Source organism: Misgurnus anguillicaudatus, chromosome 6, assembly GCF_027580225.2.
Source record: "Misgurnus anguillicaudatus chromosome 6, ASM2758022v2, whole genome shotgun sequence".
NCBI classification, from domain to species: Eukaryota; Metazoa; Chordata; class Actinopteri; order Cypriniformes; family Cobitidae; genus Misgurnus; species Misgurnus anguillicaudatus.
The window spans coordinates 29,074,061-29,099,305 of NC_073342.2; the positions used below are offsets into that span (position 1 = coordinate 29,074,061).

A 25,245-nucleotide genomic window follows, 5' to 3' on the forward strand; every position below is an offset into this window, starting at 1 on the left:
CCACCTGTTTAGTCTATTCCCATATCTCTGCTGAAGACTAAAAGCTTTAGTAGTATTTCTTTTGAACATGCTTTAGGTCAATATGGCATTTAAGTGCAACACACACAAATATATGCACATGCATGTACAACAATCATTTGACTTTGCAGCTTTGTGAGAAATGGCATGTGTTGTTGTCCCAATAAATTATTTAAACAGTTTAGTGTTAAACTATTTTTAACTTTGAACTAGGGCTTTATTGTCCAAATGTAGCACTGAAATAAAAAGTGTTCATCTTTGAATTCAGATGATCATTCATGAGCATCTATCAATTTTATAATATAAATTGTGAGCGAATTATGCCTGATCGTGAGAGATGTTATACAAACTATTGTGACAGTGGTCACAAAACACTGTAAATAAACACTAAGTCTGTGATGTTTTCTTTCCAAAAAGTCCAAAGGTTACCTTTCATCGAAAATGTATGTTTAACAGTCACATCATTGCAATATAACAGTCTGGACCTTTAAAACGTCTATTTAAAGAAAACTTCATTTGACAAAATATCTCATATGTATATATGAAAATGCATGTGTTTTGCCTGTTTTTGCTAGATAACATACTGAGAATTCAATTCATAGCTGATTGGTGCTATATTATGGCATTTCGGTGCCTGATATAAAAGAAACTCACCATCTTACTTGGAAAATTATGAATTATTATGGATATGTTTTTTCCATTCACTTACCTTCATTAATTTATCATAACTAATAATTTTACATTGTGTAATGTTACTCAAATTAAACACCATTAGGGTTAAATAAAATAGTGTAACCAACATTAAACAAAAACAGTACATTTTATTACATTTTTATTTATTTATTTATAGTCTAATAAAAATCAAATATTTCACTGTATGTAATAATAACTTACAGTTAACGGTTCATGTGTTTTTAACACTAGCCACATTGTTTTACAGTTTCCGCACTTTACAGTTTCTCAGCAGCATCGACTGACGGACTCGAACTGAAGTAAACTTCTCTTTATCTCCGTCCATGCCCCTCCCACCCAAAGATCGTTCTCTATTCCTATTGGCTGATCTTTCATGAGTCTGGCTCGCAGCTGTCGCTGATTGGACGATGGCACTCGAATGATCTCTTCGGAATTCAGCAGCAGTACAGAAGTGATGCAGATTGAGTGTATAAGACCGCACGAGCCCTTCCTCAGCCTCCTTTACCCATCACACATAAACTGCATGAGTACCGTCTGATAATCGCGCCTGTGGAGACGGTGAGTCAATTATTTATTATACTTTACGCATTTTATACATTTGCATACTGTATGTATTAAAGTATATTAAGTGTCATCATAGTATTTAACATTTTATTATTCGTTTTAAAACGCGTGTAAGATCTAGTTTATAATGTATCGAGCCGTTTTTCTTTGTGCACATAGTCCGGCTTATTTTGCATGTGACTTTGCATAGTAAGAAACGTGTTTTCAGCACTACCCCTTGTGCATAATGAATGAGATTATGTGAGCTTTCATTGTGTCGCTCATAACAAAAGGCAAGAGTTGCATTTCACTTTGAAAAGAGAAAGTGGGCTGTCTGTTAGATTATTAGTTATTTCTACCTTGCCTACGCCTAAAAATGATGTTCGGTTATGCAACCTAATGTATTCAGATTCATTCGATGATAATAAACTATAGTTTTAATCATTAAAGTGGCTATAACATGATGTCATTGATACAGTGTAACAGGTTTGTGCAGATGTAAGGCAACCACACTGCAAAAAATGACTTTCTTATTTAGCATTTTTATCTGGATTTCAGTACAAATATATAAAAAATTCTTAAATTAAGATGCATTTTCTTGATGAGCAAAATGACCCAAGAAAATAAGTCTAGTTTTTAGACCAAAAATATCAAATTTAAGTGATTTTGTGCGTAAAACAAGCAAAAAAAATCTGCCAATGGGGTAAGCAACATTTTTTTTTCTTAAACACTAAATTCAAGAAAATTTTCTTACACAATAAATTCAAGAATTTTGCTTACCCCATTGGCAGATTTTTTTGCTTGTTTTATGTACAAAACCACTTAAATTTGATTTTTTTTTTGGTCTAAAAACTAGACTTATTTTCTTGGGTCGTTTTGCTCATCAAGAAAAAGCATCTTAATTTAAGAATTTTTTGATATTTTTACTGAAAACAAGACAAAAATACTAATATATTCTTTTTTGAAAATAATTTTTTGCAGTGCAGTTTTTAGGATTTAGGTTTAGTGATAGACCGATATATTGCGATGCAGAGGCCGATATATCGGCAGATATTTGAATTATTATTTTTTTTGTCATTGGCTGATACATTTTTTCAATCAACCAATACATTTCTCTATTACTTCAAATTTGTTGTTTGTAATGAAAAGACACAGTGTGACTCAATGTTAAGCCAAAATCTGACAGACAGTAAAATGGCCAATCAGTATTCACTTTTTAACATGACGTTATGTTGTGTCACACACAACACCACACTAGAGATGTCAGATCCACATTAATTGTGTCTTCTAAATATGTTTTAAATACTTTAATAGGGTAAATTAAGAAATGTTATGCATAACAAATGTTTATGTAGTTTCACCAATACTGTGTTTGTCTTTTATTTACCGTAATTACATTTGCGTTATATCGGCCTCATATTTGCCAATTGGACAGCTTTCTTAATATCAGTGTCAGTATTGACCATTAACTCTTTCCCCCTATTTATGCAAAACTGAAGCAAAAACTAATTCAACAACAGCGTAAACTCTGTTTTGATCATTGCTCTGAATCTGATCTCTAACTAAAGTCCTTTACAAAAAATGCAATTATTTCAGCTTATGGCTCAAAATGTTGTATTTTTGAAGAAACCTACCCATATTGGAGAGGTGATAAAACGAGATCAAATGAAGATAAGATGAAACTTTTTTCGTTTTGTTTGTTTAAAAGCAGAAGGTCTGTTCTTTTTTATTTGATATATTGTATGTTTATATATTTAAAGATAAAAAAATTCCCAGAAAGCATTTTGTGAAACTTTTGTGAAAATCACAAAAATGCTGGCGGACACCTTTTCAAAAAAGAGCTGGATTATTATGCATTAATATGCATTCCATTTAAATGCAGTGAAGAAGAAAATCTTGGAGTTTTGAGTGATGGGCGGTGGAGGTCAGCTGACGGACCGGGCCTCCGGTACCGAGCACAGGTTTGGCACTTACACCTGGGAAGAAGTTCAGAAACACACGAAGCGCGGAGATCAATGGATCGTGGTGGATAGGAAGGTTTATAATGTGAGTCAATGGGTAAAGAGACATCCTGGAGGACTGAGGATTATTGGACATTATGCTGGAGAAGATGCGACGGTAAAACACTTAATAGATTTGCAATAAATAACATATTATGTAAACCAAAGGCTGTTTTATGAGCTACAATAGACAACATTTTTTTCTTTGTGCATCATGCAAACAAAAAATAAAGTATATATTTAACGTCATATGACTATTATAAATTATAATTGTATACAGAATAGAAATTAAAGATTAAAGGGCTGTGTCTGCAATAGATAACTTTTCTGGGCATTCTTTGTGAACAGTGCAAAAACATCTGAGATCATATAATATTATAAATTGTAATTTTATGCAGACTAGATAGCTGAAAAACAAAGGCTGTGTCTCCAAACCTAGAAAGCTACCTAGTACCTAGCATATGAATCAGTATAGGACAATAATTAACATTAAAAGTTAATAAGTAAATATTAAACATATGCAAAATATAAAATGCATCAAAGTACATAAATATTATACAGAATACTGGAAAGCAATGGCTGTGACTTTAAACCCAGTTTAAAGCTGTAGACAGCATTTGTGGGCATCATATTTTAGTTGTGCCATGTGATGATTTCTAAGTAGGCAGCTAACTTCTGAGACACCATTAGCAAAATTCGTGAATTGGTTTTCCTGTTTCAAGAATCTCTTTGTTTCAATGTTGATGTAAATGTTTCAGGATATGATGATATCAAGTTGATTTGTGTTTTATCTCATGTGATAGGAGGCATTTACAGCGTTTCACCCAGACCTCAAGCTGGTGAGAAAATACATGAAACCGCTGTTAATCGGCGAGCTGGAGGCGTCTGAACCCAGTCAAGATGGACAGAAGAACGTAAGTATAACCAGTTAAACCAGTACCTTAATCCTGATCCTACACAGAACCATAAAACCTGATTATTATTGTTATACATCAACAGCACACAGACACTTAGGTTTTAATACCTGTACAATATACAGTAACAAAATTCTTGATATAATATAATAGTCTTGTTGTTTATTTTTGTTTTAATTCAGACTGTGACCTTCTACTGTAATCCATTGGGAAACGCGCGAGTTAAAAATTTTGAACTTTGACGGAAAAATGCGCCATGTTAACCAATCGGGAGCTTGCTCTAGTAGTGATGTGATTACAGGAAGTGAGCAGAGTCGCAGAAGCCCCTCCCATAACGGGAATTTCCGCGTGAATGTCTCGATGACTAGAATTTCATGAGCGGCTTTCACGTGCGTCCAACTACGCGCGGTAGACTCGAATTTGACATTTGAAACGCGTCTGGTGTGAACCCAGCTTTGGGTGTAGAGTTAAAGGAATATTCTACTCATTTTCAATATTAAAATATTTTATTACCTTAACTAAGAATTGTTGATACATCCCTCTATCATCTGTGTGCGTGCACGTAAGCGCTGGAGCGCGCTGCGACGCTTCGATAGCATTTAGCTTAGCCCCATTTATTCAATGGTACCATTTAGAGATAAAGTTAGAAGTGACCAGACACATCAACGTTTTTCCTATTTAAGACGAGTAGTTATACGAGCAAGTTTGGTGGTACAAAATAAAACGTAGCGCTTTTCTAAGCGGATTTAAAAGAGGAGCTACATTTTATGGCGTAATAGCACTTTTGGGAGTACTTCGACTCGCCTGAAAAGTCCGGAGGGTGTTACTGCGCCGAGTCGAAGTACTCCCAAAAGTGCTATTACGCCATAAATATAGTTCCTCTTTTAAATCCGCTTAGAAAAGCGCTACGTTTTATTTTGTACCACCAAACTTGCTCGTATAACTACTCGTCTTAAATAGGAAAAACGTTGATGTGTTTGGTCACGTCTAACTTTATCTCTGAATGGTACCATTGAACGAATGGGGCCAAGCCAAACGCTATCGAAGCGTCACAGCGCGCTCCAGCGCGCTCCAGCGCGCTCCAGCGCTTACGTGCACGCACACAGATGATAGAGGGATGTATCAACAATTCTTAGTTAAGGTAATAAACCATTTTAATATTGAAAATGAGTAGACTATTCCTTTAAGGTTAGTAAAACAAGTCAACATGTTATGTATTTGCAAGATTACTAATTTTAAGTGATCATCACAATAAAAATAAATCAGATATTAATCAAACAGTCACTAATATTCTTTTTTTAGAGTTTGATGATATGTAGGATCAGTGTTTCCTTTAGTTAACAGAAAGTCAAAGGGGACCTTTAGGATAGCGTGATACTAAAGCATTTGTTTATGACTCAGTGTCTGGTTAGATTCACATGAACTTGTGAGTCACCTAGTTTGGTTCCAGGAGTTCAACCAAGACATGCCAAAAATGCCAAGGAACACCTGGTGGACATTTGTGATATTGACTATGAAAACGCAGCTACTGTTTTCTACATTAAATCATCCTACAGTACATAATATGATATCTCTGATATCTTTAGTATTGAGTATGAGTAAGATCATGTCAATGAGTCTCTTCATTAGATTATGACACTTGGATTCACAATTTTTGGGGGTCATTCATGTAGTTTATGTGACGTGCAGACCAACGCGTTTTCTACTGGCCACTTGACCTGGCTGTAAATCTGCCTCACAGACACCCAAATAACAGCTTATTGATTTTACTTTGACATTGAACTTATGTCAACATCATCATGTTACAGTCTGACCAGGCCTGTTTTATCAAATACTGTTAAGAAAACTAACCAAAGTTGGTCAATTATATGATATGTTTTTTGTTGTTTTTTGTTTTTGTTGTTTTTAAAAACTTTAAGTTGTGCAATAAAACAACACATCATTTACACTTTGACCAAAAATGTAAATTTGTGACCCTGGACCACAAAACCAGTCATAAGGGTCAATTTTATAAAATAAATGTGACCCGTGCTGGCTAAATTTGTCAGAATGAGCAAATTTTCACAAATTATTTATTTGTATTTTGACATTCTCTATTATAAACACTTTATAATTATATATGATTTGTTGGAATCTGACAAAACAATGACAAAGCTACACGTGTTGAGAGTCAGCAAAGTCAAGTTTGAGAAAAATCGAGATAAAGATTTTTTATAGGGTCAAAAAAAATATCACTGCCTTCATATCTTAAAACCACTCTGGTAAAACTTATAGATTTAACAACCCACAAAGTCAAAAACAATATCAATATATGTTCAACTTTTTTCTTTCTTTTATTGTTTGATTGACATCGAGACAGACAGCTTTAAGATCTACTGTAATGTAAGGATCTAATATAATCTTACACATCAGATATTTTCCCCAACATTTAACGAAACATTCACTTAAGACATAACAGATTATATCTGCGTGATTTCTTATCAAAACAGATATTTTTAAACCTGTAATTCTGTGTACATGTCTATATATCATGATCGTGTGTTCGTGTGCATGCAGATCTGTCAGTCAGCGCGAGGAAGATCGTTTTCATGTCTTATCTCCCTTTTAACTCTTTTAACATCAATCAGGTCCCAAACTTTATCTCTCTTAATAATTATTTTAACATAAAGCAAGTCCTGCACTTTATTTTCTAATTCCTGCATGTCTTTAAAACTGAAACCATAACGTCAGACGTGAATTTGGATGGAGACGCGTCTTTGTATTAGATTAAGCATTTAGGATGGAACACCTCTCCTAAAATGTACAAAATAAAGATCATTTTAGATGTCTAATGACTATTTAGAGCATTGGGATTGCTAGATGAGGGCTTTATGTACTTATTTTCATGAAAACCTCAGTTTCAACCAAAATTGACATTTATACACTGCAAAAAATTATTTTCAAGAAAACATTTTTTATATTTTCGTCTTGTTTTCAGTAAAAATATCTTAAAATTCTTAAATTAAGATGCTTTTTCTTGATGAGCAAAACGACCCAAGAAAATAAGTCTAGTTTTTAGACCAAAAATATAAAATTTAAGTGATTTTGTGCATAAAACAAGCAAAAAAAATCTTGAACATTTAAACACTAAATTCAAGAAAAATTCAAGATAAATTTTGCATTTTTGTTGCTTGTTTAATGCACAAAATCACTTAAATTAAAATTTTTGGTCTAAAAACTAGACTTAGACCCCCTTTTGAAGACCCCTGTTGTATATTCTTGGCTATTGCTATAAATTATACCTGTGCGAATGATTACTATTCAAGAGTATCTGTTCTGTTTATACTGAGTTCATGAACAGGATTGATGTCTGCATTCTTAAAGGATTAGTTCATTAGTTCATTAGTTCAGGATTAGTTTTTTTTTAGGTTAGCTTTTAATTGAACATTTGTATTTTATTCCTTTATTTATGGTTTTACTTGTTGTTGCATTGTTTTATATATGTGTGTATTATTTGTATATTGTTGTTGTTCAGCGCTTTGAGATTTACATTTAAAGGCGCTATAGAAAATAAAGTTTATTATTATTATTATTATTATTTTCTTAAAAAAAACCCAGATAATTTACTCACCACCATGTCATCCAAAATGTTGATGTCTTTGTTCAATCGAGAAGAAATTATGTTTTTTGAGGAAAACATTCCAGGAATTTTTTCATTTTAATGGACTTTAATGCACCCCAACACTTAACAGTTTTAACGCAGTTTAAAATTGCAGTTTTAAAGGACTCTAAACGATCTCAAACGAGGCATAAGGGTCTTATCTAGCGAAACGATTGTCAATTTTGGCAAGAAAAATAAAAATATGCACTTTTAAACCACAACTTCTCGTCTATGCCTGGTCCTGTGATGCGCCAGCGCGACCTCACATAATACGTCATCATATCAAGAGGTCAAGGATGACGTGTCGAAACTACGCCCCAGTATTTACAAGTGTGGAGAAAGTGGACCGTTCTGACGTTGTTGTATGTGGAATGATACTAATTAATGTCTTTGTGTCAGTTTATTGTTTAAAATGGTCCACAAATGTGTGTTTCATATATGTAACACGTGACTTTTCCATTACGCAATTACGTGAGGTCGCGCTGGCTCGTCAGACAGCAGGAGGAGGACGAGAAGTTGTGGTTTAAAAGTGCATATTATTATTTTTCTTGCCAAAAATGACAATCGTTTCGTTAGATAAGACCCTCGTTTGAGATTGTTTAGAGTTCTTTGAAACTGCAATTTTAAACTGCATTAAAACTGTTAAGTGTTGGGGTCCATTAAAGTCCATTAAAATTAGAAAAATCCTGGAAAAAACATAATTTCTTCTCGACTGAACAAAGAAAGACATCAACATTGTGGATGACATGGTGGTGAGTAAATTATCTTTTTTTTTTAAAGAAAATGGACTAATCCTTTAAACTGAATTCACTCTTACACATTTCTTAAACCCATGAATCACAAAGGACTTTTTTCCCAGGCTGCTCTTGTTGAAGATTTTCGAGCCTTGCGTGAGCGTTTGGAAGCTGAGGGTTGTTTTAAAACGCAGCCGCTGTTCTTCATCTTACATCTGGGTCACATTCTGCTTTTGGAGGCCATTGCGCTGCTGATGGTTTGGTACTTTGGGACCGGCTGGATCAACACAGCATTGATTGCTGTCTTACTGAGTACAGCACAGGTATGATGAACTATTATAAATCTGAAAAGAGAAACTGCTGGTGTCACCATCAGACCAACAGTGAAAATCATGCTGGTTTATTCTTGCAATAGCAGAGAAGACATCAACTTGCAATACTGTATGTTGTTGATGTTGTTTGTCTTTATAGTCTCAGGCTGGTTGGCTGCAGCACGACTTTGGTCATCTGTCCGTGTTTAAGAAATCACGATGGGATCACTTAGTGCACAAGTTTATCATCGGTCAGTTGAAGGTACGAAAAGATGAGAGGTCCTTTAGATTTAAGCAATACACCACAAATGTCATTTTACCCAATAATTTAGTTTCACGTCGTCATTGGCATGTGATTCATGTGTGTGTACACAGGGCGCGTCTGCTTGCTGGTGGAATCATCGTCACTTCCAACATCACGCTAAACCAAACATATTCAAGAAAGATCCAGACGTCAACATGCTGAACGCATTTGTGGTGGGAAATGTTCAGCCTGTGGAGGTATTATTGACACACCATCATTCATATACTGTATGAAGAAAACATATTCACATATCTCACCGGACACTTACTTCCTTTCTCTTTTACAGTACGGGGTTAAAAAGATCAAACATCTGCCCTACAATTATCAGCACAAGTACTTCTTCTTCAGTAAGTCAAATCATGATACATGATGTCAATCATTCCTAAAGGAACAGGGATTTATTTTTATAAATGTTAGAAATGTGCTGTGAAACACGCCACAATGACTGTAAACTATGTAAAGTTATTTCGTCAATTAAGAGAAAATATTTGCATAAAAAAGTTTTTCTGAAGAATTTTTATGTTAATCTCCAATACCGCGATTATCCACTAGATTACCCAATTTATGAAAAAACTGAAGCCAAACTCTATGTATGTTTTGATAATCATTATGAATCTGATCTCTAACAAAATTCCTTCACAAAAATGCAATTATTTCAGCTTTTTGCTAAAAAAATATATTTTTAAAGAAAAATACCCATATTTAAGAGTTTATAAGCAAAGAAAAAATATAGATAAGATGAAACGTGTTTTTCCAGTTATGTTTGTTTTTAAAGCAGAGCATCTATTCTTTCTTTTTATATATGTTTATATATTTTTAGAAGAAAATTTTTCTGGAGGGCAATTTGCGAAACTTAAAATACTGGCAGGCAACTGTTCAAAACATGTCTGGCGGGGAATGAGTTAAGCCTTTAAGATTTTTCACAAGATTTTGATAACTTATTTTATCTATTTAGCTTTTTCGTCATTCAAATTTGGTTGGGTGGTTAATATCACATTTTTATGTGGTGTGGCAAACTGTGAGGACATTTAAGATCAGACTTTACATGGACTACTTAAAAAAGGGTCATGCAGAGATGGAAAGTTACCAAAATTAATAAAATGCACCAAACAATTCAATCGATTATCAAGCCATACATTGCCCCTGTATGTTGTTTTTAATTTTATAACATAATTGAGTAATATTACACTAGCAAGGGTACTAGACACAACATTGTACATTTAAATTAACTCTTCCCCCACCAGCGTTTAAAAAAAAGTTGCCAGCCAGCGGCAGCGTTTTTTATGATTTTTAAAAAAATTTAATGTTATTCCTTTCAGAAAATATATAAACATACAATATATCAAATATAAAAAAAAATCGTTTCATCCTATCTTTATACAAAATTTTGAGCAAAAAGCTGAGATAATTGCAAAAAAGTACTTTTATTAGAGATCCGATTCAGGACGATGATTAAAACATACACGGAGTCTTTACTGTTTATCCTAAGGGGATACTTCCGGGTTGGGTAAGAGCACCACCTGGTGGATATATCGGAAATACTGATTGACGAAAAAACTCGTCATTGACAGGGAAGCGTTTTCTCTTAATTGACGAGTTAAATCATCAATGGCGGTGAAAGAGTTAAAACATTAATCTTATAACATTATTTATGCATTTGTAATTTGTAAATGCATTCATGCCCATTTGAGCCACATGTTTCCATTACCGTGATTTTATGCGCATTTTGAAGTATCACATCAAAAACGAGCGATGAAAATGGCAAATTTGGAATTAAAATCTCTTAATTCACAAAAAAGTTTTTACGCTCACTTGAGGTGGTTTTTGATTTATGCGAAAAAGAGTAAATGCGAATAATGGGAGATGGAAACTTATTTGCCGCATAAATTCTGATAGCGAACATTGAACGCACATGAGTGATCGTCTAGCTGTACACTACAAAAAATTATTTTTAAGAAAAAAATTCTTAGTATTTTTGTCTTGTTTTCAGTAAAAATATCTAAAAATTCTTACATTAAGATGCTTTTCCTTGATGAGCAAAACGACTCAAGAAAATAAGTCTAGTTTTTAGACCAAAAATATCAAATTTAAGTGATTTTGTGCATAAAACAAGCAAAAAAATCTGCCAATGGGGTAAACAAAAAATCTTGAACATTTTTCTTAAACCCTAAATTAAAGAAAAATTTGCTTACCCCATTGGCAGATTTTTTGCTTGTTTTATGCACAAATCCCTTAAATTTGATATTTTTGGTCTAACAACTAGACGTTTTGCTCATCAAGAAAATACAACCTAATTTAAAGGTGACATAGAATTATTGAACGGAGTATTTATCCTTGTTCTGTGATGTGACATGTAGACAACATTTTTTTGTTTGGGTCTGTAATGCCTTAGAAGCTTCCTAAAAACCTCCCTCAGAAAGCTCTATTAGGGTGGGTGATTTTAAACAAGTGGTTTTGCACCTATTTGGCTCCTCCTACTGGCTTAACTTGCAATCTCATTACTGATTGGCTGACTTTGCTGCCACTTAAAAAATGTAGCCAATTATTTTAAAGTGGAGGGGCAGTTAGATGCCTGTGATGTTGTAAGCATCAGTTTTTCAGATATGGCTGTTTTCTGGCTGACATTTCTAAAAGAGGAATTTCTATGAGACTGAGATGTTTAGCATGTTTAGCACTTTTAATATGTTTGTGAATGTGGGTAGACTACCATTATTCAACAAAGACAAGGTAAAAAGGTTTTTCATTCTCTGTCCCCATTAAGAATTTTTTGATATTTTTACTGAAAACAAGACAAAAATAGTAATAGTTTCTTAATAAAAGTAAGAAAGTCATTTTTTGCAGTGTGTTACAGTCATTCGGTCGAAGAACTTGATGGAAACACACCTAATTCACATTTGTTTGTTTTCGGGTTTTTTGGGAATTTTGGGAAAAATATTCGCTTTACATTTACATGTAAACCCACCTAGTGATACAGACTTCAGACATCTTCAATGACAAAAAGATGATTCTTGTGTTTCTGATGTCCTGACATTGAATTTCTGTTCTCTTCTTCATTGGACCGCCTCTGCTCATCCCAGTGTATTTTCAGTTCCAGATTATTCACAACATGATCTCACATGGTCTTTGGGTGGTAGGTTGCCATGACAACTATTTTTATTTCAAAGCTGAACGAGTAGGGCTGCTATTAAAATAAGATGAGAAGGAGTGAGTCTTCTTTCCTAATCTTATCTGTTTTTCTGCTCTTATCTGCTTTAGGACCTTATTTGGTGTATAAGTTACTACATTCGATACCTCCTGTGTTACTCACAGTTCTACGGTCTGTTTGGAGCCGTGTTGCTGTTTAATGTCGTGAGGTACGACAAACCATTGAGTCTTTATGTTATTCAAGTCTTAATTTCAGAGAGATGCAATATATAAACCATTTACTTGCACAACAAGTACAATGCAGTTACTATGGGTTTTTTTTGTGTATATGATGCGACGGCAATGTCATGGATTTTTAGACCACTGAATGTGTCTTTGTATTGGGCTTCAGGATCATAGAGAGTCATTGGTTTGTCTGGGTGACCCAGATGAGTCACATCCCTATGGACATCGACTATGAGAAAAATCACGACTGGTTCAACATGCAGGTATATCGTCAATCTACAGTGCATGAAGCGTTCAGCTAAGTGTGATGGACTATGATGAAAATGTTTTTTTTCATTTAGCTGGATGCAACCTGTAACATTGAGCCGTCCTTCTTCAATGATTGGTTCAGTGGACACCTCAACTTTCAGATCGAGCACCAGTAAGTATCTGGACATGTATGTTTGTGTATGTGCATTGAACATCTAGGTAAAAAAATAAAGTTTACTTGAATTTATTAAAAGTTTACTTAAATAGCTTACCAACAAGTACATTTTATTACATTATTTTTGCTAAATTAAAGTGTAAAAGTTTTATATATATATATATATATATATATATATATATATATATATATATATAGTCTATACAGATAGTCTAGCCAAGTTGAATACATTTAAATCTTCTAGTGTTTAGACAAAAAAACATAAAATTAAAGTGAATTTGTGCTTTAAAACAAGCAAATATATATATCTGCCAATTGGGTAAGCAAAAAATATTTAACTTTTTTCTTAAACACTTAATTCAAAAAAGTTTTTTAGCCCATTGGCAGATTTTTTGCTTGTTTCAAGCACAAACTACTGAGCCCCTAAGGTGACATTGGAGTAAAAAAATCTAAAGTTAGTTTCATGTGCTCACGTGAAACTTTCGCTTTCACGTGCGTGCGTGATAGTTTCACATGATAATGCGATAGTTTCACGTGCTCGCGCGATAGTTTCACATGAGTACGCAAAACAAAACTTAAAAAAAATTTCTGCACATGAAGGTTTTGCGTGAGCACATGAAAGTTTCACATGAGCACATGAAACTAAACGTTATTTAATTTTTGCTCCATGTCCCCTTAGGGGCTCCGTACAAACTCACTTCAAAAATAAATTTTGTATAAAAACTAGACCTATTTTCTTAGGTCATTTTGCTCTCAAGAAAATACATCTTGATTTTAAAATTTTTTTATATTTATACTAAATATATAGTGAATTTGTGCTTAAAACAAGCAAAAAAAATCTGCCAATGGGGTAAGCAAAAAATCTTGAACATGTTTCTGAAACACTAAATTCAAGAAAATTTTGCTTACCCCATTGGCAGATTTTTTATTATTTTTTTTTGATTGTTTTATGCACAAAATCACTATATATTTAAATATCTAACTTAGCGTTTAAGAAAAATGTTCACATTTTTTTTGCTTACCCCACTGACAGATTTTTTTGCTTGTTTTAAGCAGGAATTCACTTAAATTTGATATTTAATGTCTAAAAACTAGACTTATTTTCTTGGGCCATTTTGCTCATCAAGAAAATACATCTTCATTTTAAATAATTTAGATATTTATACTAAATATATAGTGATTTTGTGCATAAAACAAGCAAAAAAAAAAATCTGCCAATGGGGTAAGCAAAAAAATCTTGAATATTTTTCTTAAACACTAAATTCAAGAAAATTTTGCTTACCCCATTGGCAGAATTTTTATTTATTTTTTGCTTGTTTTATGCACAAAATCACTATATATTTAGTATAAATATCTAATTTAGTGTTTAAGAAAAATGTTCAAGATTTTTTTGCTTACCCCATTGACAGATTTTTTCGCTTGTTTTAAGCATGAATTCACTTAGATATTTAATGTCTAAAAACTAGACTTATTTTCTTGGGCCATTTTGCTCATCAAGAAAAAGAATCTTAATTTAAGAATTTTTAGATATTTTTACTGAAAACAAGACAAAAATACTAAGAATTTTTTTTCTTGAAAAAATTTTTTTTGCAGTGAAAGCTACATTTTTTTCTTAAACAATTCAAGAAAATGTTTTTTTAGCATTGGCAGATTTTTTGCTTGTTTCAAGCAGAAACTCACTTCAATTTTATGTTTGTTTTTTTTGTCTGAAAACTAGTCTTAGGTCATTTTGCTCATCAAAAAAATTCATCAATAAAAAAATTCTTAGTATGTTTTTCTTGTTTTCAGTAAAAATATATATTGTTTTTAATTAAGATGCTTTTTCTTAATCAGTAAAAGAAAAAGCCAAGAAAATGTTCTAGTTTTTATACAAAAAAATATGTTTTTTTGTGCATGAAACGAGCAAAGGATCTGCCAATGGGGTGGGCAAAAAAATCTGGAACATTTTTCTACACTAAATTCAAGAAAAATTTGCTTACCCCATTGGCAGATTTTTTTGCTTGTTTTATGCACAAAATCACTTAAATTTGATATTTTTGGTCTTAAAACTAGTTTTACTGATCAAGATAAAGCATCTCAATTTAAGAATTTTTAGTATTTTTGTCTTGTTTTCAGTAAAAATATCTAAAAAAAAAATTTCTTGAATATCATTTTTTTGCAGTGTACATCTTGCAAAATGGTCTATATTAAGAATTTGTGCCATGATATCTGGTTTGTTCTTTTTAGTCTTTTCCCCACAATGCCCCGACACAACTACTGGCGCGCCGCCCCTCACGTCCGGGCCTTATGTGACAAATACGGAGTTACGTACATCGAGAAGAGCTTGTCCAGGGCCCTTGCGGACGTTGTGAAGTATGATTCAACTTTGAGGTTTTTCTGAAAGAAAAATTTTAGATCTTCCCCCAAGAGGGTTAAACGTGTAATTGTTGCCACCTGCTGTAACAACAAATGCTACTAAAATTGGCCAAACTAACTTTTTTAAGTCCAAAACTTACGAACAGAAAAAGTTGTGGTAACAAAAGAATCCATACCAAATAGATCAAAATCATATAATAATCAATGAATAAAAAAGTTCAGTGGTTTAGCCAAGCCAGCCCAGACAGCAGACGACTACGGGCCAAAGTCAGCAGTTCCGGCGTGGATCCGGCCCGGAGTCGTCTGCTGTCCGGGAGAATGCACTTTTTTTGGCCTTTGCATAAAAATTTTGGATGTGTGCAGATTTTACTTTTCTTTAAGTTAAATCCGCACAGACTTTTTGCAAAGAAACAATCGCTAATTCTTTAATTCTTCTGCTTTCAGGTCTTTGGAAAAATCTGGAGAACTTTGGCTAGACGCTTACCTCAACAAATAACTCAAGATATACAAGATATACATCATAAACATTTCCTTTTCATTTAAACTTTATCAAACAATCAGAACGAGCGATTTAGATCCATTTCAATGGACTGACTGAAAGAAGTCTTACTAAACATTTAGTAAATCAAGTTCCCTTGAATGATGTTAAGCACTTTCCTTTTTGATATTGTGTTTTGTGGGATTGCTATGTAATTTTGGCACTTTGAATGTGAATAAAGGTGGTCTTGAAAGTTCATGTACGTGCAGGTAAATGAAGGTGTATTTGATCGCTGGATTACAGAGACACAGAATTTTGTGAGGCACAATCTTTAGCGCTAATATGTTTATTTCTCAAATTTACAATACAATGATTTATTTTTTATAAATAACATTTGGACAAAAACTACTGTAGCAGAGAGTAATACTAAGAGGCTTAATGTGACTACTAATTTGAATTGGAAAAGAATTGACTTTACTGATTAAACCTAACCTGTGCATTCACACTAAACATGACTGCTTGCTTATTTTTTGTTAACTAGCTCTGTTTTGATTGCACTTCCCACTAAACGTCCTTCGTAAGATGCATTGAAAACATGTTGGCAGACTATAAACTATAGAAAGGCAGATAAATGTACTGTTCTTGCTTCATTCATACATGATAATGATCAGCATCAGAACATGCATGTTGAGATTAGATTAAGCGGGTTATTTACATACGCAGCAATGATGTATTTCTCCTCGATACAGACTTACTGGACATGTCCACGGATACATATAGTACATACAATACAACTAAAAACATTCACTCTGTTTATAGACACAACTTCTGTCACTCAATCTCCACCTGTCAATATTGTAATGTTTTCATAGTGATGGGAGAAACGAAGCTTTGAATCAATTGAACCAATTGCTTCGAAAAAAGACTCACTGTTTCGAATCGCTCAAAATTCCTAAATATGGCGCCGTCTGCTGGTGAAAACATTGTAAGGGCAACAAGATCTCAGTCCAAACATTTTACACTTTTTACAAAATATGTTTTCAGGAAAAATAAATTATTTTACATAACTTAAAGTCATTAAGTAAAAGTGTATTTTGTGTTTTTAGTTTTATTTAGGGCAAACCGATCACTTTAACCCCCCTTTTAATTATCGACGTTTGTCATTACATCTGTCTATAAACAAAAAGTAGGCTAAATGGTGGCTTTATCAGTCATGTTTTATGAACTGACCCGGGGTGCGTTTCCTAAACAACCACGTAATTCGTTGCTGAATGACCATATTACGATGTATCGTACGAACTACCTTGTCACGACTGTTTCCCGAAACCATAGTAACATGGTCGCACATTCGTCGTTTGAACCATGTTGGTTTAACAACATAGTTGATGATGTCACGTGGGAGGTGAAGTACTAATTAATCTGTGCAAATCGAATTAATTATTGCTGTAAATAACATATATTGCATCGGAAGACTGATTTTGTTATCGTGATTTAGTTATCTGTATATTTTAAAAATATTTAATTCACGCGCAAGTTCCCTCTTACGTCACTCCTCCCAGGGATTCCCCAGGGTCTTAAAGCTCGTAGTTCTCGCAGTTTTCAAATGCAGCGCTTTCATTCTGTTTACAAATTTAAAGACGTAAAATAAAATTGTAATATATTTCGAATGATGGATATAGACTGTACTACATGTTTTTTGCTTATTTTGTTCAAAAGCATGATCAACGTAAGTCTACATATGATAATAACAAGGAACGATGCTTCTAACGACAGGTGAAAAGTTAGCGATTTGTTTGCGAATGTTCGTTTGAACGATGGTTTCGGGAAAAATCGTTGAACGATGTTAGTAACGATGGAACTTACGATGTTCGTTGGCTAACAATGCTTTTGGGAAACGCACCCCAGAGTTCACCTAACCATATTGTTATCTACTCCCCCTAGTGGTGAAATGTTTCGAAACCGTTATGACGTGATGAACCACTGATTCGAAACAAAAGATTCGTAAATGTTTCGAGGCTTCATGAAGCAGTGCTTCGAAATCGCCCATCACTATGTTTTCATGCAGTAAGGCCGTGTGTCCACCAAAGTGTATTTTTCAATTGTTTGCTATGGGAGTGCCGCATTTTTTTTAAAGGTGCTGAGCGTTTATTCCAGGTTGACCAGATTTTGGACATTTTAACTGGTCGTTGGAGTTTAAAAATGTTCAAATTTGAAAAAAGCGCTAGGCTCATCGGTGCCACTTTTCACTTAGCCATCCAATCACGGTAGAGGAGGGGCGGGACATCTACTACACCAACAACTGGCGCATCGTACAACGGCTAATAAACAAAACAAGCAGTGTCCCAAATGAGACTATAAACTATGCACTATAATCTCACCAGTCTAGTGTATGAATTTTCGAATAGTATCGTCCCAAATTGAACACTTAACTGTGAGTTGCGAATGGGGTGATGCGAATGATGCAATATGGGCGGCGCATTTGCCGCAAAAACACGCGCTATTCGCCTCAATATGAAAATATTCAACTCGAGCGAAAAATTCGCATGACACAAAGTTAAATCCCCATGAGCAATCTAGAGCGAGTAAGTATGTAGCATTAATGGTTTTGGAAGTATAAAACGGTTTCTCAGATGAGGGCAAATGACGATGAACATTTGAAAACAAAAAACGTACAAATCTGTTAATGTCATTGTTATTCGTTTTGTTTAACATGACTTAATTAAGCATCAGACTGAGGTGTAACATGTAAAGCATGTAAACTTTGCTCTTACGGCTTCTGATAGCCCCGCCTCTCTTCAATTACTTAACCCTTCAAGCAAGACCGCAACCATTGAGTGCACAAAGTATCAAATTTTCAAATGTTAATGAAGAAAATAGCATAGAATAGTGCACACGTGTGCGATTTGGGACGCACCACTTGAACGCTTCGGTGGACACATGGCCTAAGAGTTTATTTCATCAACATGGATAAGAAGATTTGGATGCCTTCGAATGTGGATAAATTACAATAAGGTCCGTGCATACACTAAAAATACAAAGCACCAACAATAAATATACAATTAAAAAATATATTGGATTAGACGTTTGGTCGACAGCATGGCAGAATCTACACGTCATCTAAGTTCATTAAAGGGTGTTGTGGAGGACTTTGCAGCTAATCTTGCCAGGTGACGTTTGATTGACAGTCCCGTGAGCGAGCTCAGTCGGCGGAAGATTCGATTTTCTCTTGCCGTTTCTTCATAATTTCCTGGAGTTCAGATTCTCCTCGACTTTTCTGATAGAAAAAAGCAAATAATTGCTGTTAGTAAATAAATGTACTGTTCACCATTAATACATATCATTCAGTGTTAAACTACTGTAATGTTCTTTACATTATATAGAAGGACTTTATGTAAATCCCAAAAATGGACTTTAGCTGTCACATATATAAGCTCAGCTGATTATTAGACTGAATCCGATTGAATTATTCCAGAAAGTTGTATAATAAATCTAAGCGCATTACCTCCAGCTGTGCTTTCTGGACAGTGATCTGACTGTAAACCCTTGAACCCTCATCTCCACACACAGACCTCAGGTGCTCTTTATTGAGAGAGAACAGCTGTGCACCTGTCAGGATGCCCAAACGCTCCACCGTACTGGAACAGATTCAAAAAAGCAGGACATTGTATGACGAACAAGACTCATTCTGTTTTTATATCATTGTCACATTTACTCAGTTTTTCTTACTTAACCCTTACAAGTTTATTAAAATATGTGACACTGGACCAGAAAACCAGTCATAAGTCACACGGCTATATTTGTAGCAATAGCCGAAAATACATTGTATGGGTAAAAATTATTACTTTTTTATGCCACAAATCATTCGGATATTGAGTAAAGATTATGCTCCATGAAGAGTTTATGTAAATTTTCTACCGTAAATATGAAGAGTTTTTAAATCCAAAACGCAATAAATCCATTTGGATTAATTTCGGTAAAACCGCGTTTTCTATACCAAGAAAGCGACAAGATGTAAACCACTTTTTTCTGTTAAAATAATATAAAAATCTTGAAAAATTTTCTTAAACACTAAATTAAAGAAAAATTCATTGGCCGATTTTTTTGCTTGTTTTATGCACAAAATTACGGAGCCCCTAAGGGGACATGGAGCAAAAATTAAATAAAGTTTAGTTTCATGTGCTCACGTGAAACTTTCATGTGCAGAATTTTTTTTCAAGTTTAGTTTCGCGTGCTCACGTGAAACTATCATGTGCTCACGTTATACTATACGTTAAACTTTCACGTGTGGGCGCGATAGTATAACGTGAGCACGCGATAGTTTCACGTGAGCATGCAGACTAAACTTAAAAAAAAAATTCTGCACATGAAGGTTTTGCGTGAGCACATGAAACTAAACTTTAGATTTTTTACTCCAGATTTTTTTAGGGGCTTGGTACAAAATCACTTAAATTTGAGATTTAAGAATTTTTTGATATTTTTACTGAAAACAAGAAAAAAAATACTAGAACTTTTTTTCTTGAAAATTATTTTAATAACATAAAAAATTCCAATCCATAATTTGATTTTCAAATATTTATTATAAAAACTGATGATTTTTTTCACAAAATGCAATAAATCCATGCCAAGTTTTTTTTTCCAAAATGCTATAAACCTATTGAATAAATATATAAATGTGCATTCATCTTTGTCATGTTGTATTCATTTAGTTGACTAGTGGTATACACTGATTAAAATAATAAACATTAATGGCATTAATCAAAACACTTACTTTGTCATATTAAAAACACCGTCATCGGCCGTAAAAATAAGAATTTACTTTTTAATACTGACCAGATAAAATACTGATTTTGGCGGTAACTTATTAAAAAAAAGTGTGTATCGCGTTTTGGCTCCAAATTCTTCATATATCAACAATGTATTTATTATTAGTAATATTAGTTGCTAATAAATTAATTTGGACAACTTTAAAGGCAATTTTCTCAATTAAATTTTTTGCACCAAATATTATCCTGTCTTTACAAATCATACATCAATGGAAAGATTATTTATTGAGCTTTCAGATTATGTATAAATCTCAATAAAAAAGTGGTTTACATATGTTAAATCCCTACAGGCAAGTTTATTATAGCGCTGTTTAGATTCAAATCTATTAACTTTTAAGTCGTTATGTGAGCTACACCAAACACAAAAACAATAAAAGCTATTGGCAATACAAAAAATATTTTTAAATGAATGCATTTGGCAGACATTTTTATCTAATGCAACTCAATATATACATTTTTTGTATGGGTATGTATGTAGGAGCTCAAAATAAAGTACAAAATGACAGGAAGGCTTTATTAAAATATTTAATGTTTACATTTAACACTAAACCTTATTTTTTATTTAATGATAAATATTGTGTTGTAGCATCTATAATAATATTTTATTCAGATTATTTAACACTGCATTTAAATAATTTTAATTTATTTTTTATTTCATTCATTTTAAAACAAATGCAACAACAGCATTTAACATGAATGAAAAGGAGCAGAAAGAAGTAAAAAAAAACTTATAATGTCTGCCCCCATCAACACAAAATCATTTACAGTTCCAATTCATTTAAGCTGTCTTATGCAGCCGTCTCTTTAATTTGTTTATAATGAGTCAAACTTATTTTGTATACAAAATTGGTTGTACAATTTCATACGAATTTAATACGAATTATAACAATATCAAGACTCACGGTCTGCTGAAGCCTTTAGCATTGAGCCAAGAGGTCACCTGCGCAGGGCTGGAGTCAAACGCCAGCGGGATGGAGGAGCTGGAGTTACGCTCCACCTTAAAGTTTCTTGCGGGTGGATTTATTTTACTGTTGGTGAGCAACATCAGCAGCTCATCGTTCACTTTATCCATCTGATGGTTGTGACCTGACATAAGACGAGAGTCATTGTGTTATATCCTTAAACAGCAAAAGACAACTGATTGACAGCTTAAAACCCTCAAATATTTATATATGTCTGTTGTCTTTATCTGATGTCATGCAGATATGATTTCATTATTAACAACTTACTGTCTTTGTCACTCCCCACCGAACTTGCAGGAGACTGACCTCGATACGACTGCAAGACGAGAAAAAGATGATTAACGCAGTTGTAAGGTTTTGATTAAGTTGTTTTTGTGCATCCGTGCGTGCAGATGTTACCGGACTGTAGGGTTGATCGTTCATGCCGTACGGCTCCTCTAGTTTCACAACGTCCAGTATATTATACGGCACGTATCCCGCCTGACCACTTCTGTTCCTCAACTTCCACCACTGCTTATCATCCTCCAACACCTTAACACATGCAGGCGTTCATCGTGAGATAACACATGTCAACGTGGGTCAAACTATCATACAGTATACGTCACATCTTCATACCTCAAGAACTTCATCCTGCAGTACAGAGAGCTCATTGGCATTACGAGCGACAAAGTGATATCGGATCTTTGCGTACTTGCGGGGAGAAGGCGACGTCGGGTAAATCCTGGAAGAGTATGATGAGAAGATCACAGTGTGAGTATCATAGGATATTGAGGAGAAATAAACTCTGAAGTAAAATCATAGTTTTGTTTGAAATGCCTGAATTGCCTGCAAACAGTGCAAACATGTGCATAACAAAAAAAGTAATCCAAACGGCTCGAGGGGGAAAACAAAAGCCTTCTGAGGATAATCCATGCGGTGTTGTCATAGAAATATCCATATTTAAAACTTTTTTTTTAAACTTTAAAAAGAATTCTTAGTATTTTTGTCTTGTTTTTAGTACAAATATCTAAAAAATCTTAAATCAAGATGAATTAAGAAAAAACGTATTACGTTTAAGTGAATTTTTGGACAAAACAAGCAAAAAAAAATTGCAAATGGAGTAAGCAGATTTTTTTTGAATTTAGTGTTTAAGAAAAAAGTTCAAGATTTTTTGCTAAACCCATTGGCAGATTTTTTGCTTAAATTTGATATTTTTTGTCTTAAAACTAGACTTATTTTCTTATGTTATTTTGTTCATCAAGGAAATACATCTTGACTTGAGAATTTGTAGATATTTGTGCTTAAAACAAGACAAAAATACTAAGTAAGAAAGTCATTTTTTGCAGTGTAAATCAAGATGGATACACTGCAAAACATGACTGTCTTACTTAGTATTTTTGTCTTGTTTTCGGTAGGAATATGTACAAATTCTTGGAGTGAGATGCTATTTCTTGATGAGCAAAACGACCCAAGAAAATAAGTCTAGTTTTTAGACCAAAAATATCAAATTTCAGTGATTTTGTGCATAAAATCTGCCAATGGGGTAAGCAAAAAAATATGAAACTTTTTCTTAAACACTTAATTCAAGAAAAATTCAAGAAAAAATTGCTCACCCAATTGGCAGATTTTTTTGCTTGTTTTATGCACAAAATCACTTACATTTTATATTTTTGGTCTAAAAACTAGATTTATTTTCTTGTGTTGTTTTGCTCATCAAGAAAAAGCATCTTAATTTAAGAATTTTAGATATTTTTACTGAAAACAAGACAAAAATACTAAGAAAATGTTTTCTTGAAAATCATTTTTTTGCAGTGTATTTTCTTGGTAAGCAAAATGACCTTTTTTAGACACAAAATATATAATTTAAATAAATTTGTGCTTAAAACATGCAAAAATCTTGAATTTTCTTGAATTAAGTGTTAAGATTTTTTTCTTATCCCATTGGCAGTTTTTTAAGATTTTTAAGAACAAATTCATTCAAATTGTATATTTTTGGTCTAAAAACTAGACTTATTTTCTTAGGTCATTTTGCTTAATTTAATAATTTTTTAGATATTTGTACCGAAAACAAGAAAAAAATACTAAGTAAGAATGTCATTTTTGCAGTACGATCATATAGTGTATTGAGTAGATTTTACATATGAACCTGATCTCACAGAAATTTGTACGTATTTTATGAGTTGGCTAATTCGTATGAAGTAATAAATCGTACAAAAACGTACAATTATAAGAAAAAATCAACACCCATAACCCCACACTGTAAAAAATGACTTTCTTACTTAGTATTTTTGTCTTGTTTTCAGTAGAAATATCTAAAAATTCTTAAATCAAGATGTCCCCTCCCAATGAGCAAAATGACACAAGAAAATAATACCAGTTTTCAGACAAAAAAATATACAATTCAAGTGAATTCGTGCTTAAAACAAGCAAAAATATCTGCCAATGGGGTGAGAAAATTTAACTTGAATTAAGTGTTTAAGAAAAAATAAATCTTATTTCACAATTTTTTTTCTCACCCCATTGGCAGTTAATTTTGCTTATTTTAAGGACAATTTCACTTAAATTGTATATTATTCGTCTTAAAACTAGACTTATTTACTTAGGTCATTTTGCTCATCAAGAAAAAGCATCTTAATTTAAGAATTTGTAGATATTTCTACTGAAAACAAGACAAAAATACTAAGTAAGAAAGTCATTTTTTGCAGTGCACCGCTAAACCCAACATCATAAGGCAAAAGCAAATCGCACACAACATACAAAATTGGTTGTACAAATTCATACGAAACATAAAATACATTGACATGAGATTGTGTTGTATATATGTGTCAGCACTAAAGATTAAGCACATTCCTGCGTGCATCTCATCTGTTAAAGGTCATGATGACAAAACAATAAACACAAAATATTGCATTGGTTGATGGTTAATAAATATGAACAAATATGCTACAAACTTCAATAAAATGTAATGTTATCAACGCGTCACATGCAAAATTGCTAAATAAAAAAGTGTGTGGTATAGTCCAAGGGTAGTAAAGTCAAAATTTTATTATTTTATGGTATTGTGTAGCACCTTTATTTTTAAGTGTATATTAGACTCACCCGTTTGAAACCGGTGGCTGAGATCCGAAGAACTAACAGAGAAAAAAAAAACATGATGTCCATTAACACACACATCTTTACGTATAAATATCACAACTCAGTCCAGATGTCAGTCGCTCACCTCTTCTTTCCTGTAATCAGGCTGCACTGGAGATTTCGGCATGGCCGGACTCTTCAGTGCCTCCGCGGTCTCCGTCTCCCACGGTGCCGTGCGGAACAACTCCACTGGCGGCTCCCAGCCATTCCGAAACTTTGGGACATAGAGAGGCGCGCACTGATCTTTCGGCCAATCGGCTCTAAGATACAGAAGGACACACCCTGAATTATACTGTATGACACATACAGTACCCAATCAGTTAATTCACAGTACCTGGGTCGAGTCCAGCCGTCACCAAGCAGCTCATAGATGGTCATCTCTTTAGGGGTCAGGTGACCTCTCAGGAAATTTACAGTGTCCCGGGACAGGTGAGGAGAGATGACCACGCGTGGAAGATCGGGACTGCCGCAACTCTGCAATATCTGAATTTAGACACGACACAAGTGTGAAAACGATGTGACTACTTATTCATTACTTTATATGTGACCTTGGACCACAAACC

The 25,245-nt window shown here is 33.6% G+C and overlaps 2 protein-coding genes across 6 annotated transcripts in view; one reads left to right on the top strand and one right to left on the bottom strand.

Annotated features, from left to right (window-relative positions):
• Window positions 1–1,110: 1,110 nt before the first annotated feature.
• LOC141364363 (acyl-CoA 6-desaturase-like) lies at window positions 1,111–16,293 on the top strand. Its single transcript, XM_073868956.1, has 13 exons — window positions 1,111–1,269; window positions 3,137–3,372; window positions 4,058–4,168; window positions 8,668–8,865; window positions 9,014–9,115; window positions 9,229–9,354; window positions 9,444–9,495; window positions 12,202–12,287; window positions 12,413–12,510; window positions 12,693–12,789; window positions 12,868–12,947; window positions 15,177–15,302; window positions 15,750–16,293. Exons 2-13 carry the CDS (start codon window positions 3,166–3,168, stop codon window positions 15,799–15,801), a joined length of 1,335 nt encoding a protein of 444 aa, XP_073725057.1. The 5' UTR covers window positions 1,111–1,269; window positions 3,137–3,165; the 3' UTR covers window positions 15,802–16,293.
• LOC141364362 (epidermal growth factor receptor kinase substrate 8-like protein 2) overlaps window positions 16,114–25,245 on the bottom strand; it is a 46,190-nt gene continuing 37,058 nt past the window's right edge. For all 5 annotated transcript variants that reach the window (XM_073868951.1, XM_073868952.1, XM_073868954.1 and 2 more), the window contains 9 exons: window positions 25,017–25,165; window positions 24,768–24,942; window positions 24,647–24,678; window positions 22,184–22,289; window positions 21,968–22,099; window positions 21,836–21,884; window positions 21,509–21,692; window positions 19,286–19,418; window positions 16,114–19,057 (listed from right to left, as the gene is read on the bottom strand). In XM_073868951.1, coding sequence (XP_073725052.1) covers window positions 18,983–19,057; window positions 19,286–19,418; window positions 21,509–21,692; window positions 21,836–21,884; window positions 21,968–22,099; window positions 22,184–22,289; window positions 24,647–24,678; window positions 24,768–24,942; window positions 25,017–25,165 — 1,035 coding nt within the window. In that variant the 3' untranslated portion in view covers window positions 16,114–18,982. The remainder of the gene's footprint in view (window positions 19,058–19,285; window positions 19,419–21,508; window positions 21,693–21,835; window positions 21,885–21,967; window positions 22,100–22,183; window positions 22,290–24,646; window positions 24,679–24,767; window positions 24,943–25,016; window positions 25,166–25,245) is intronic.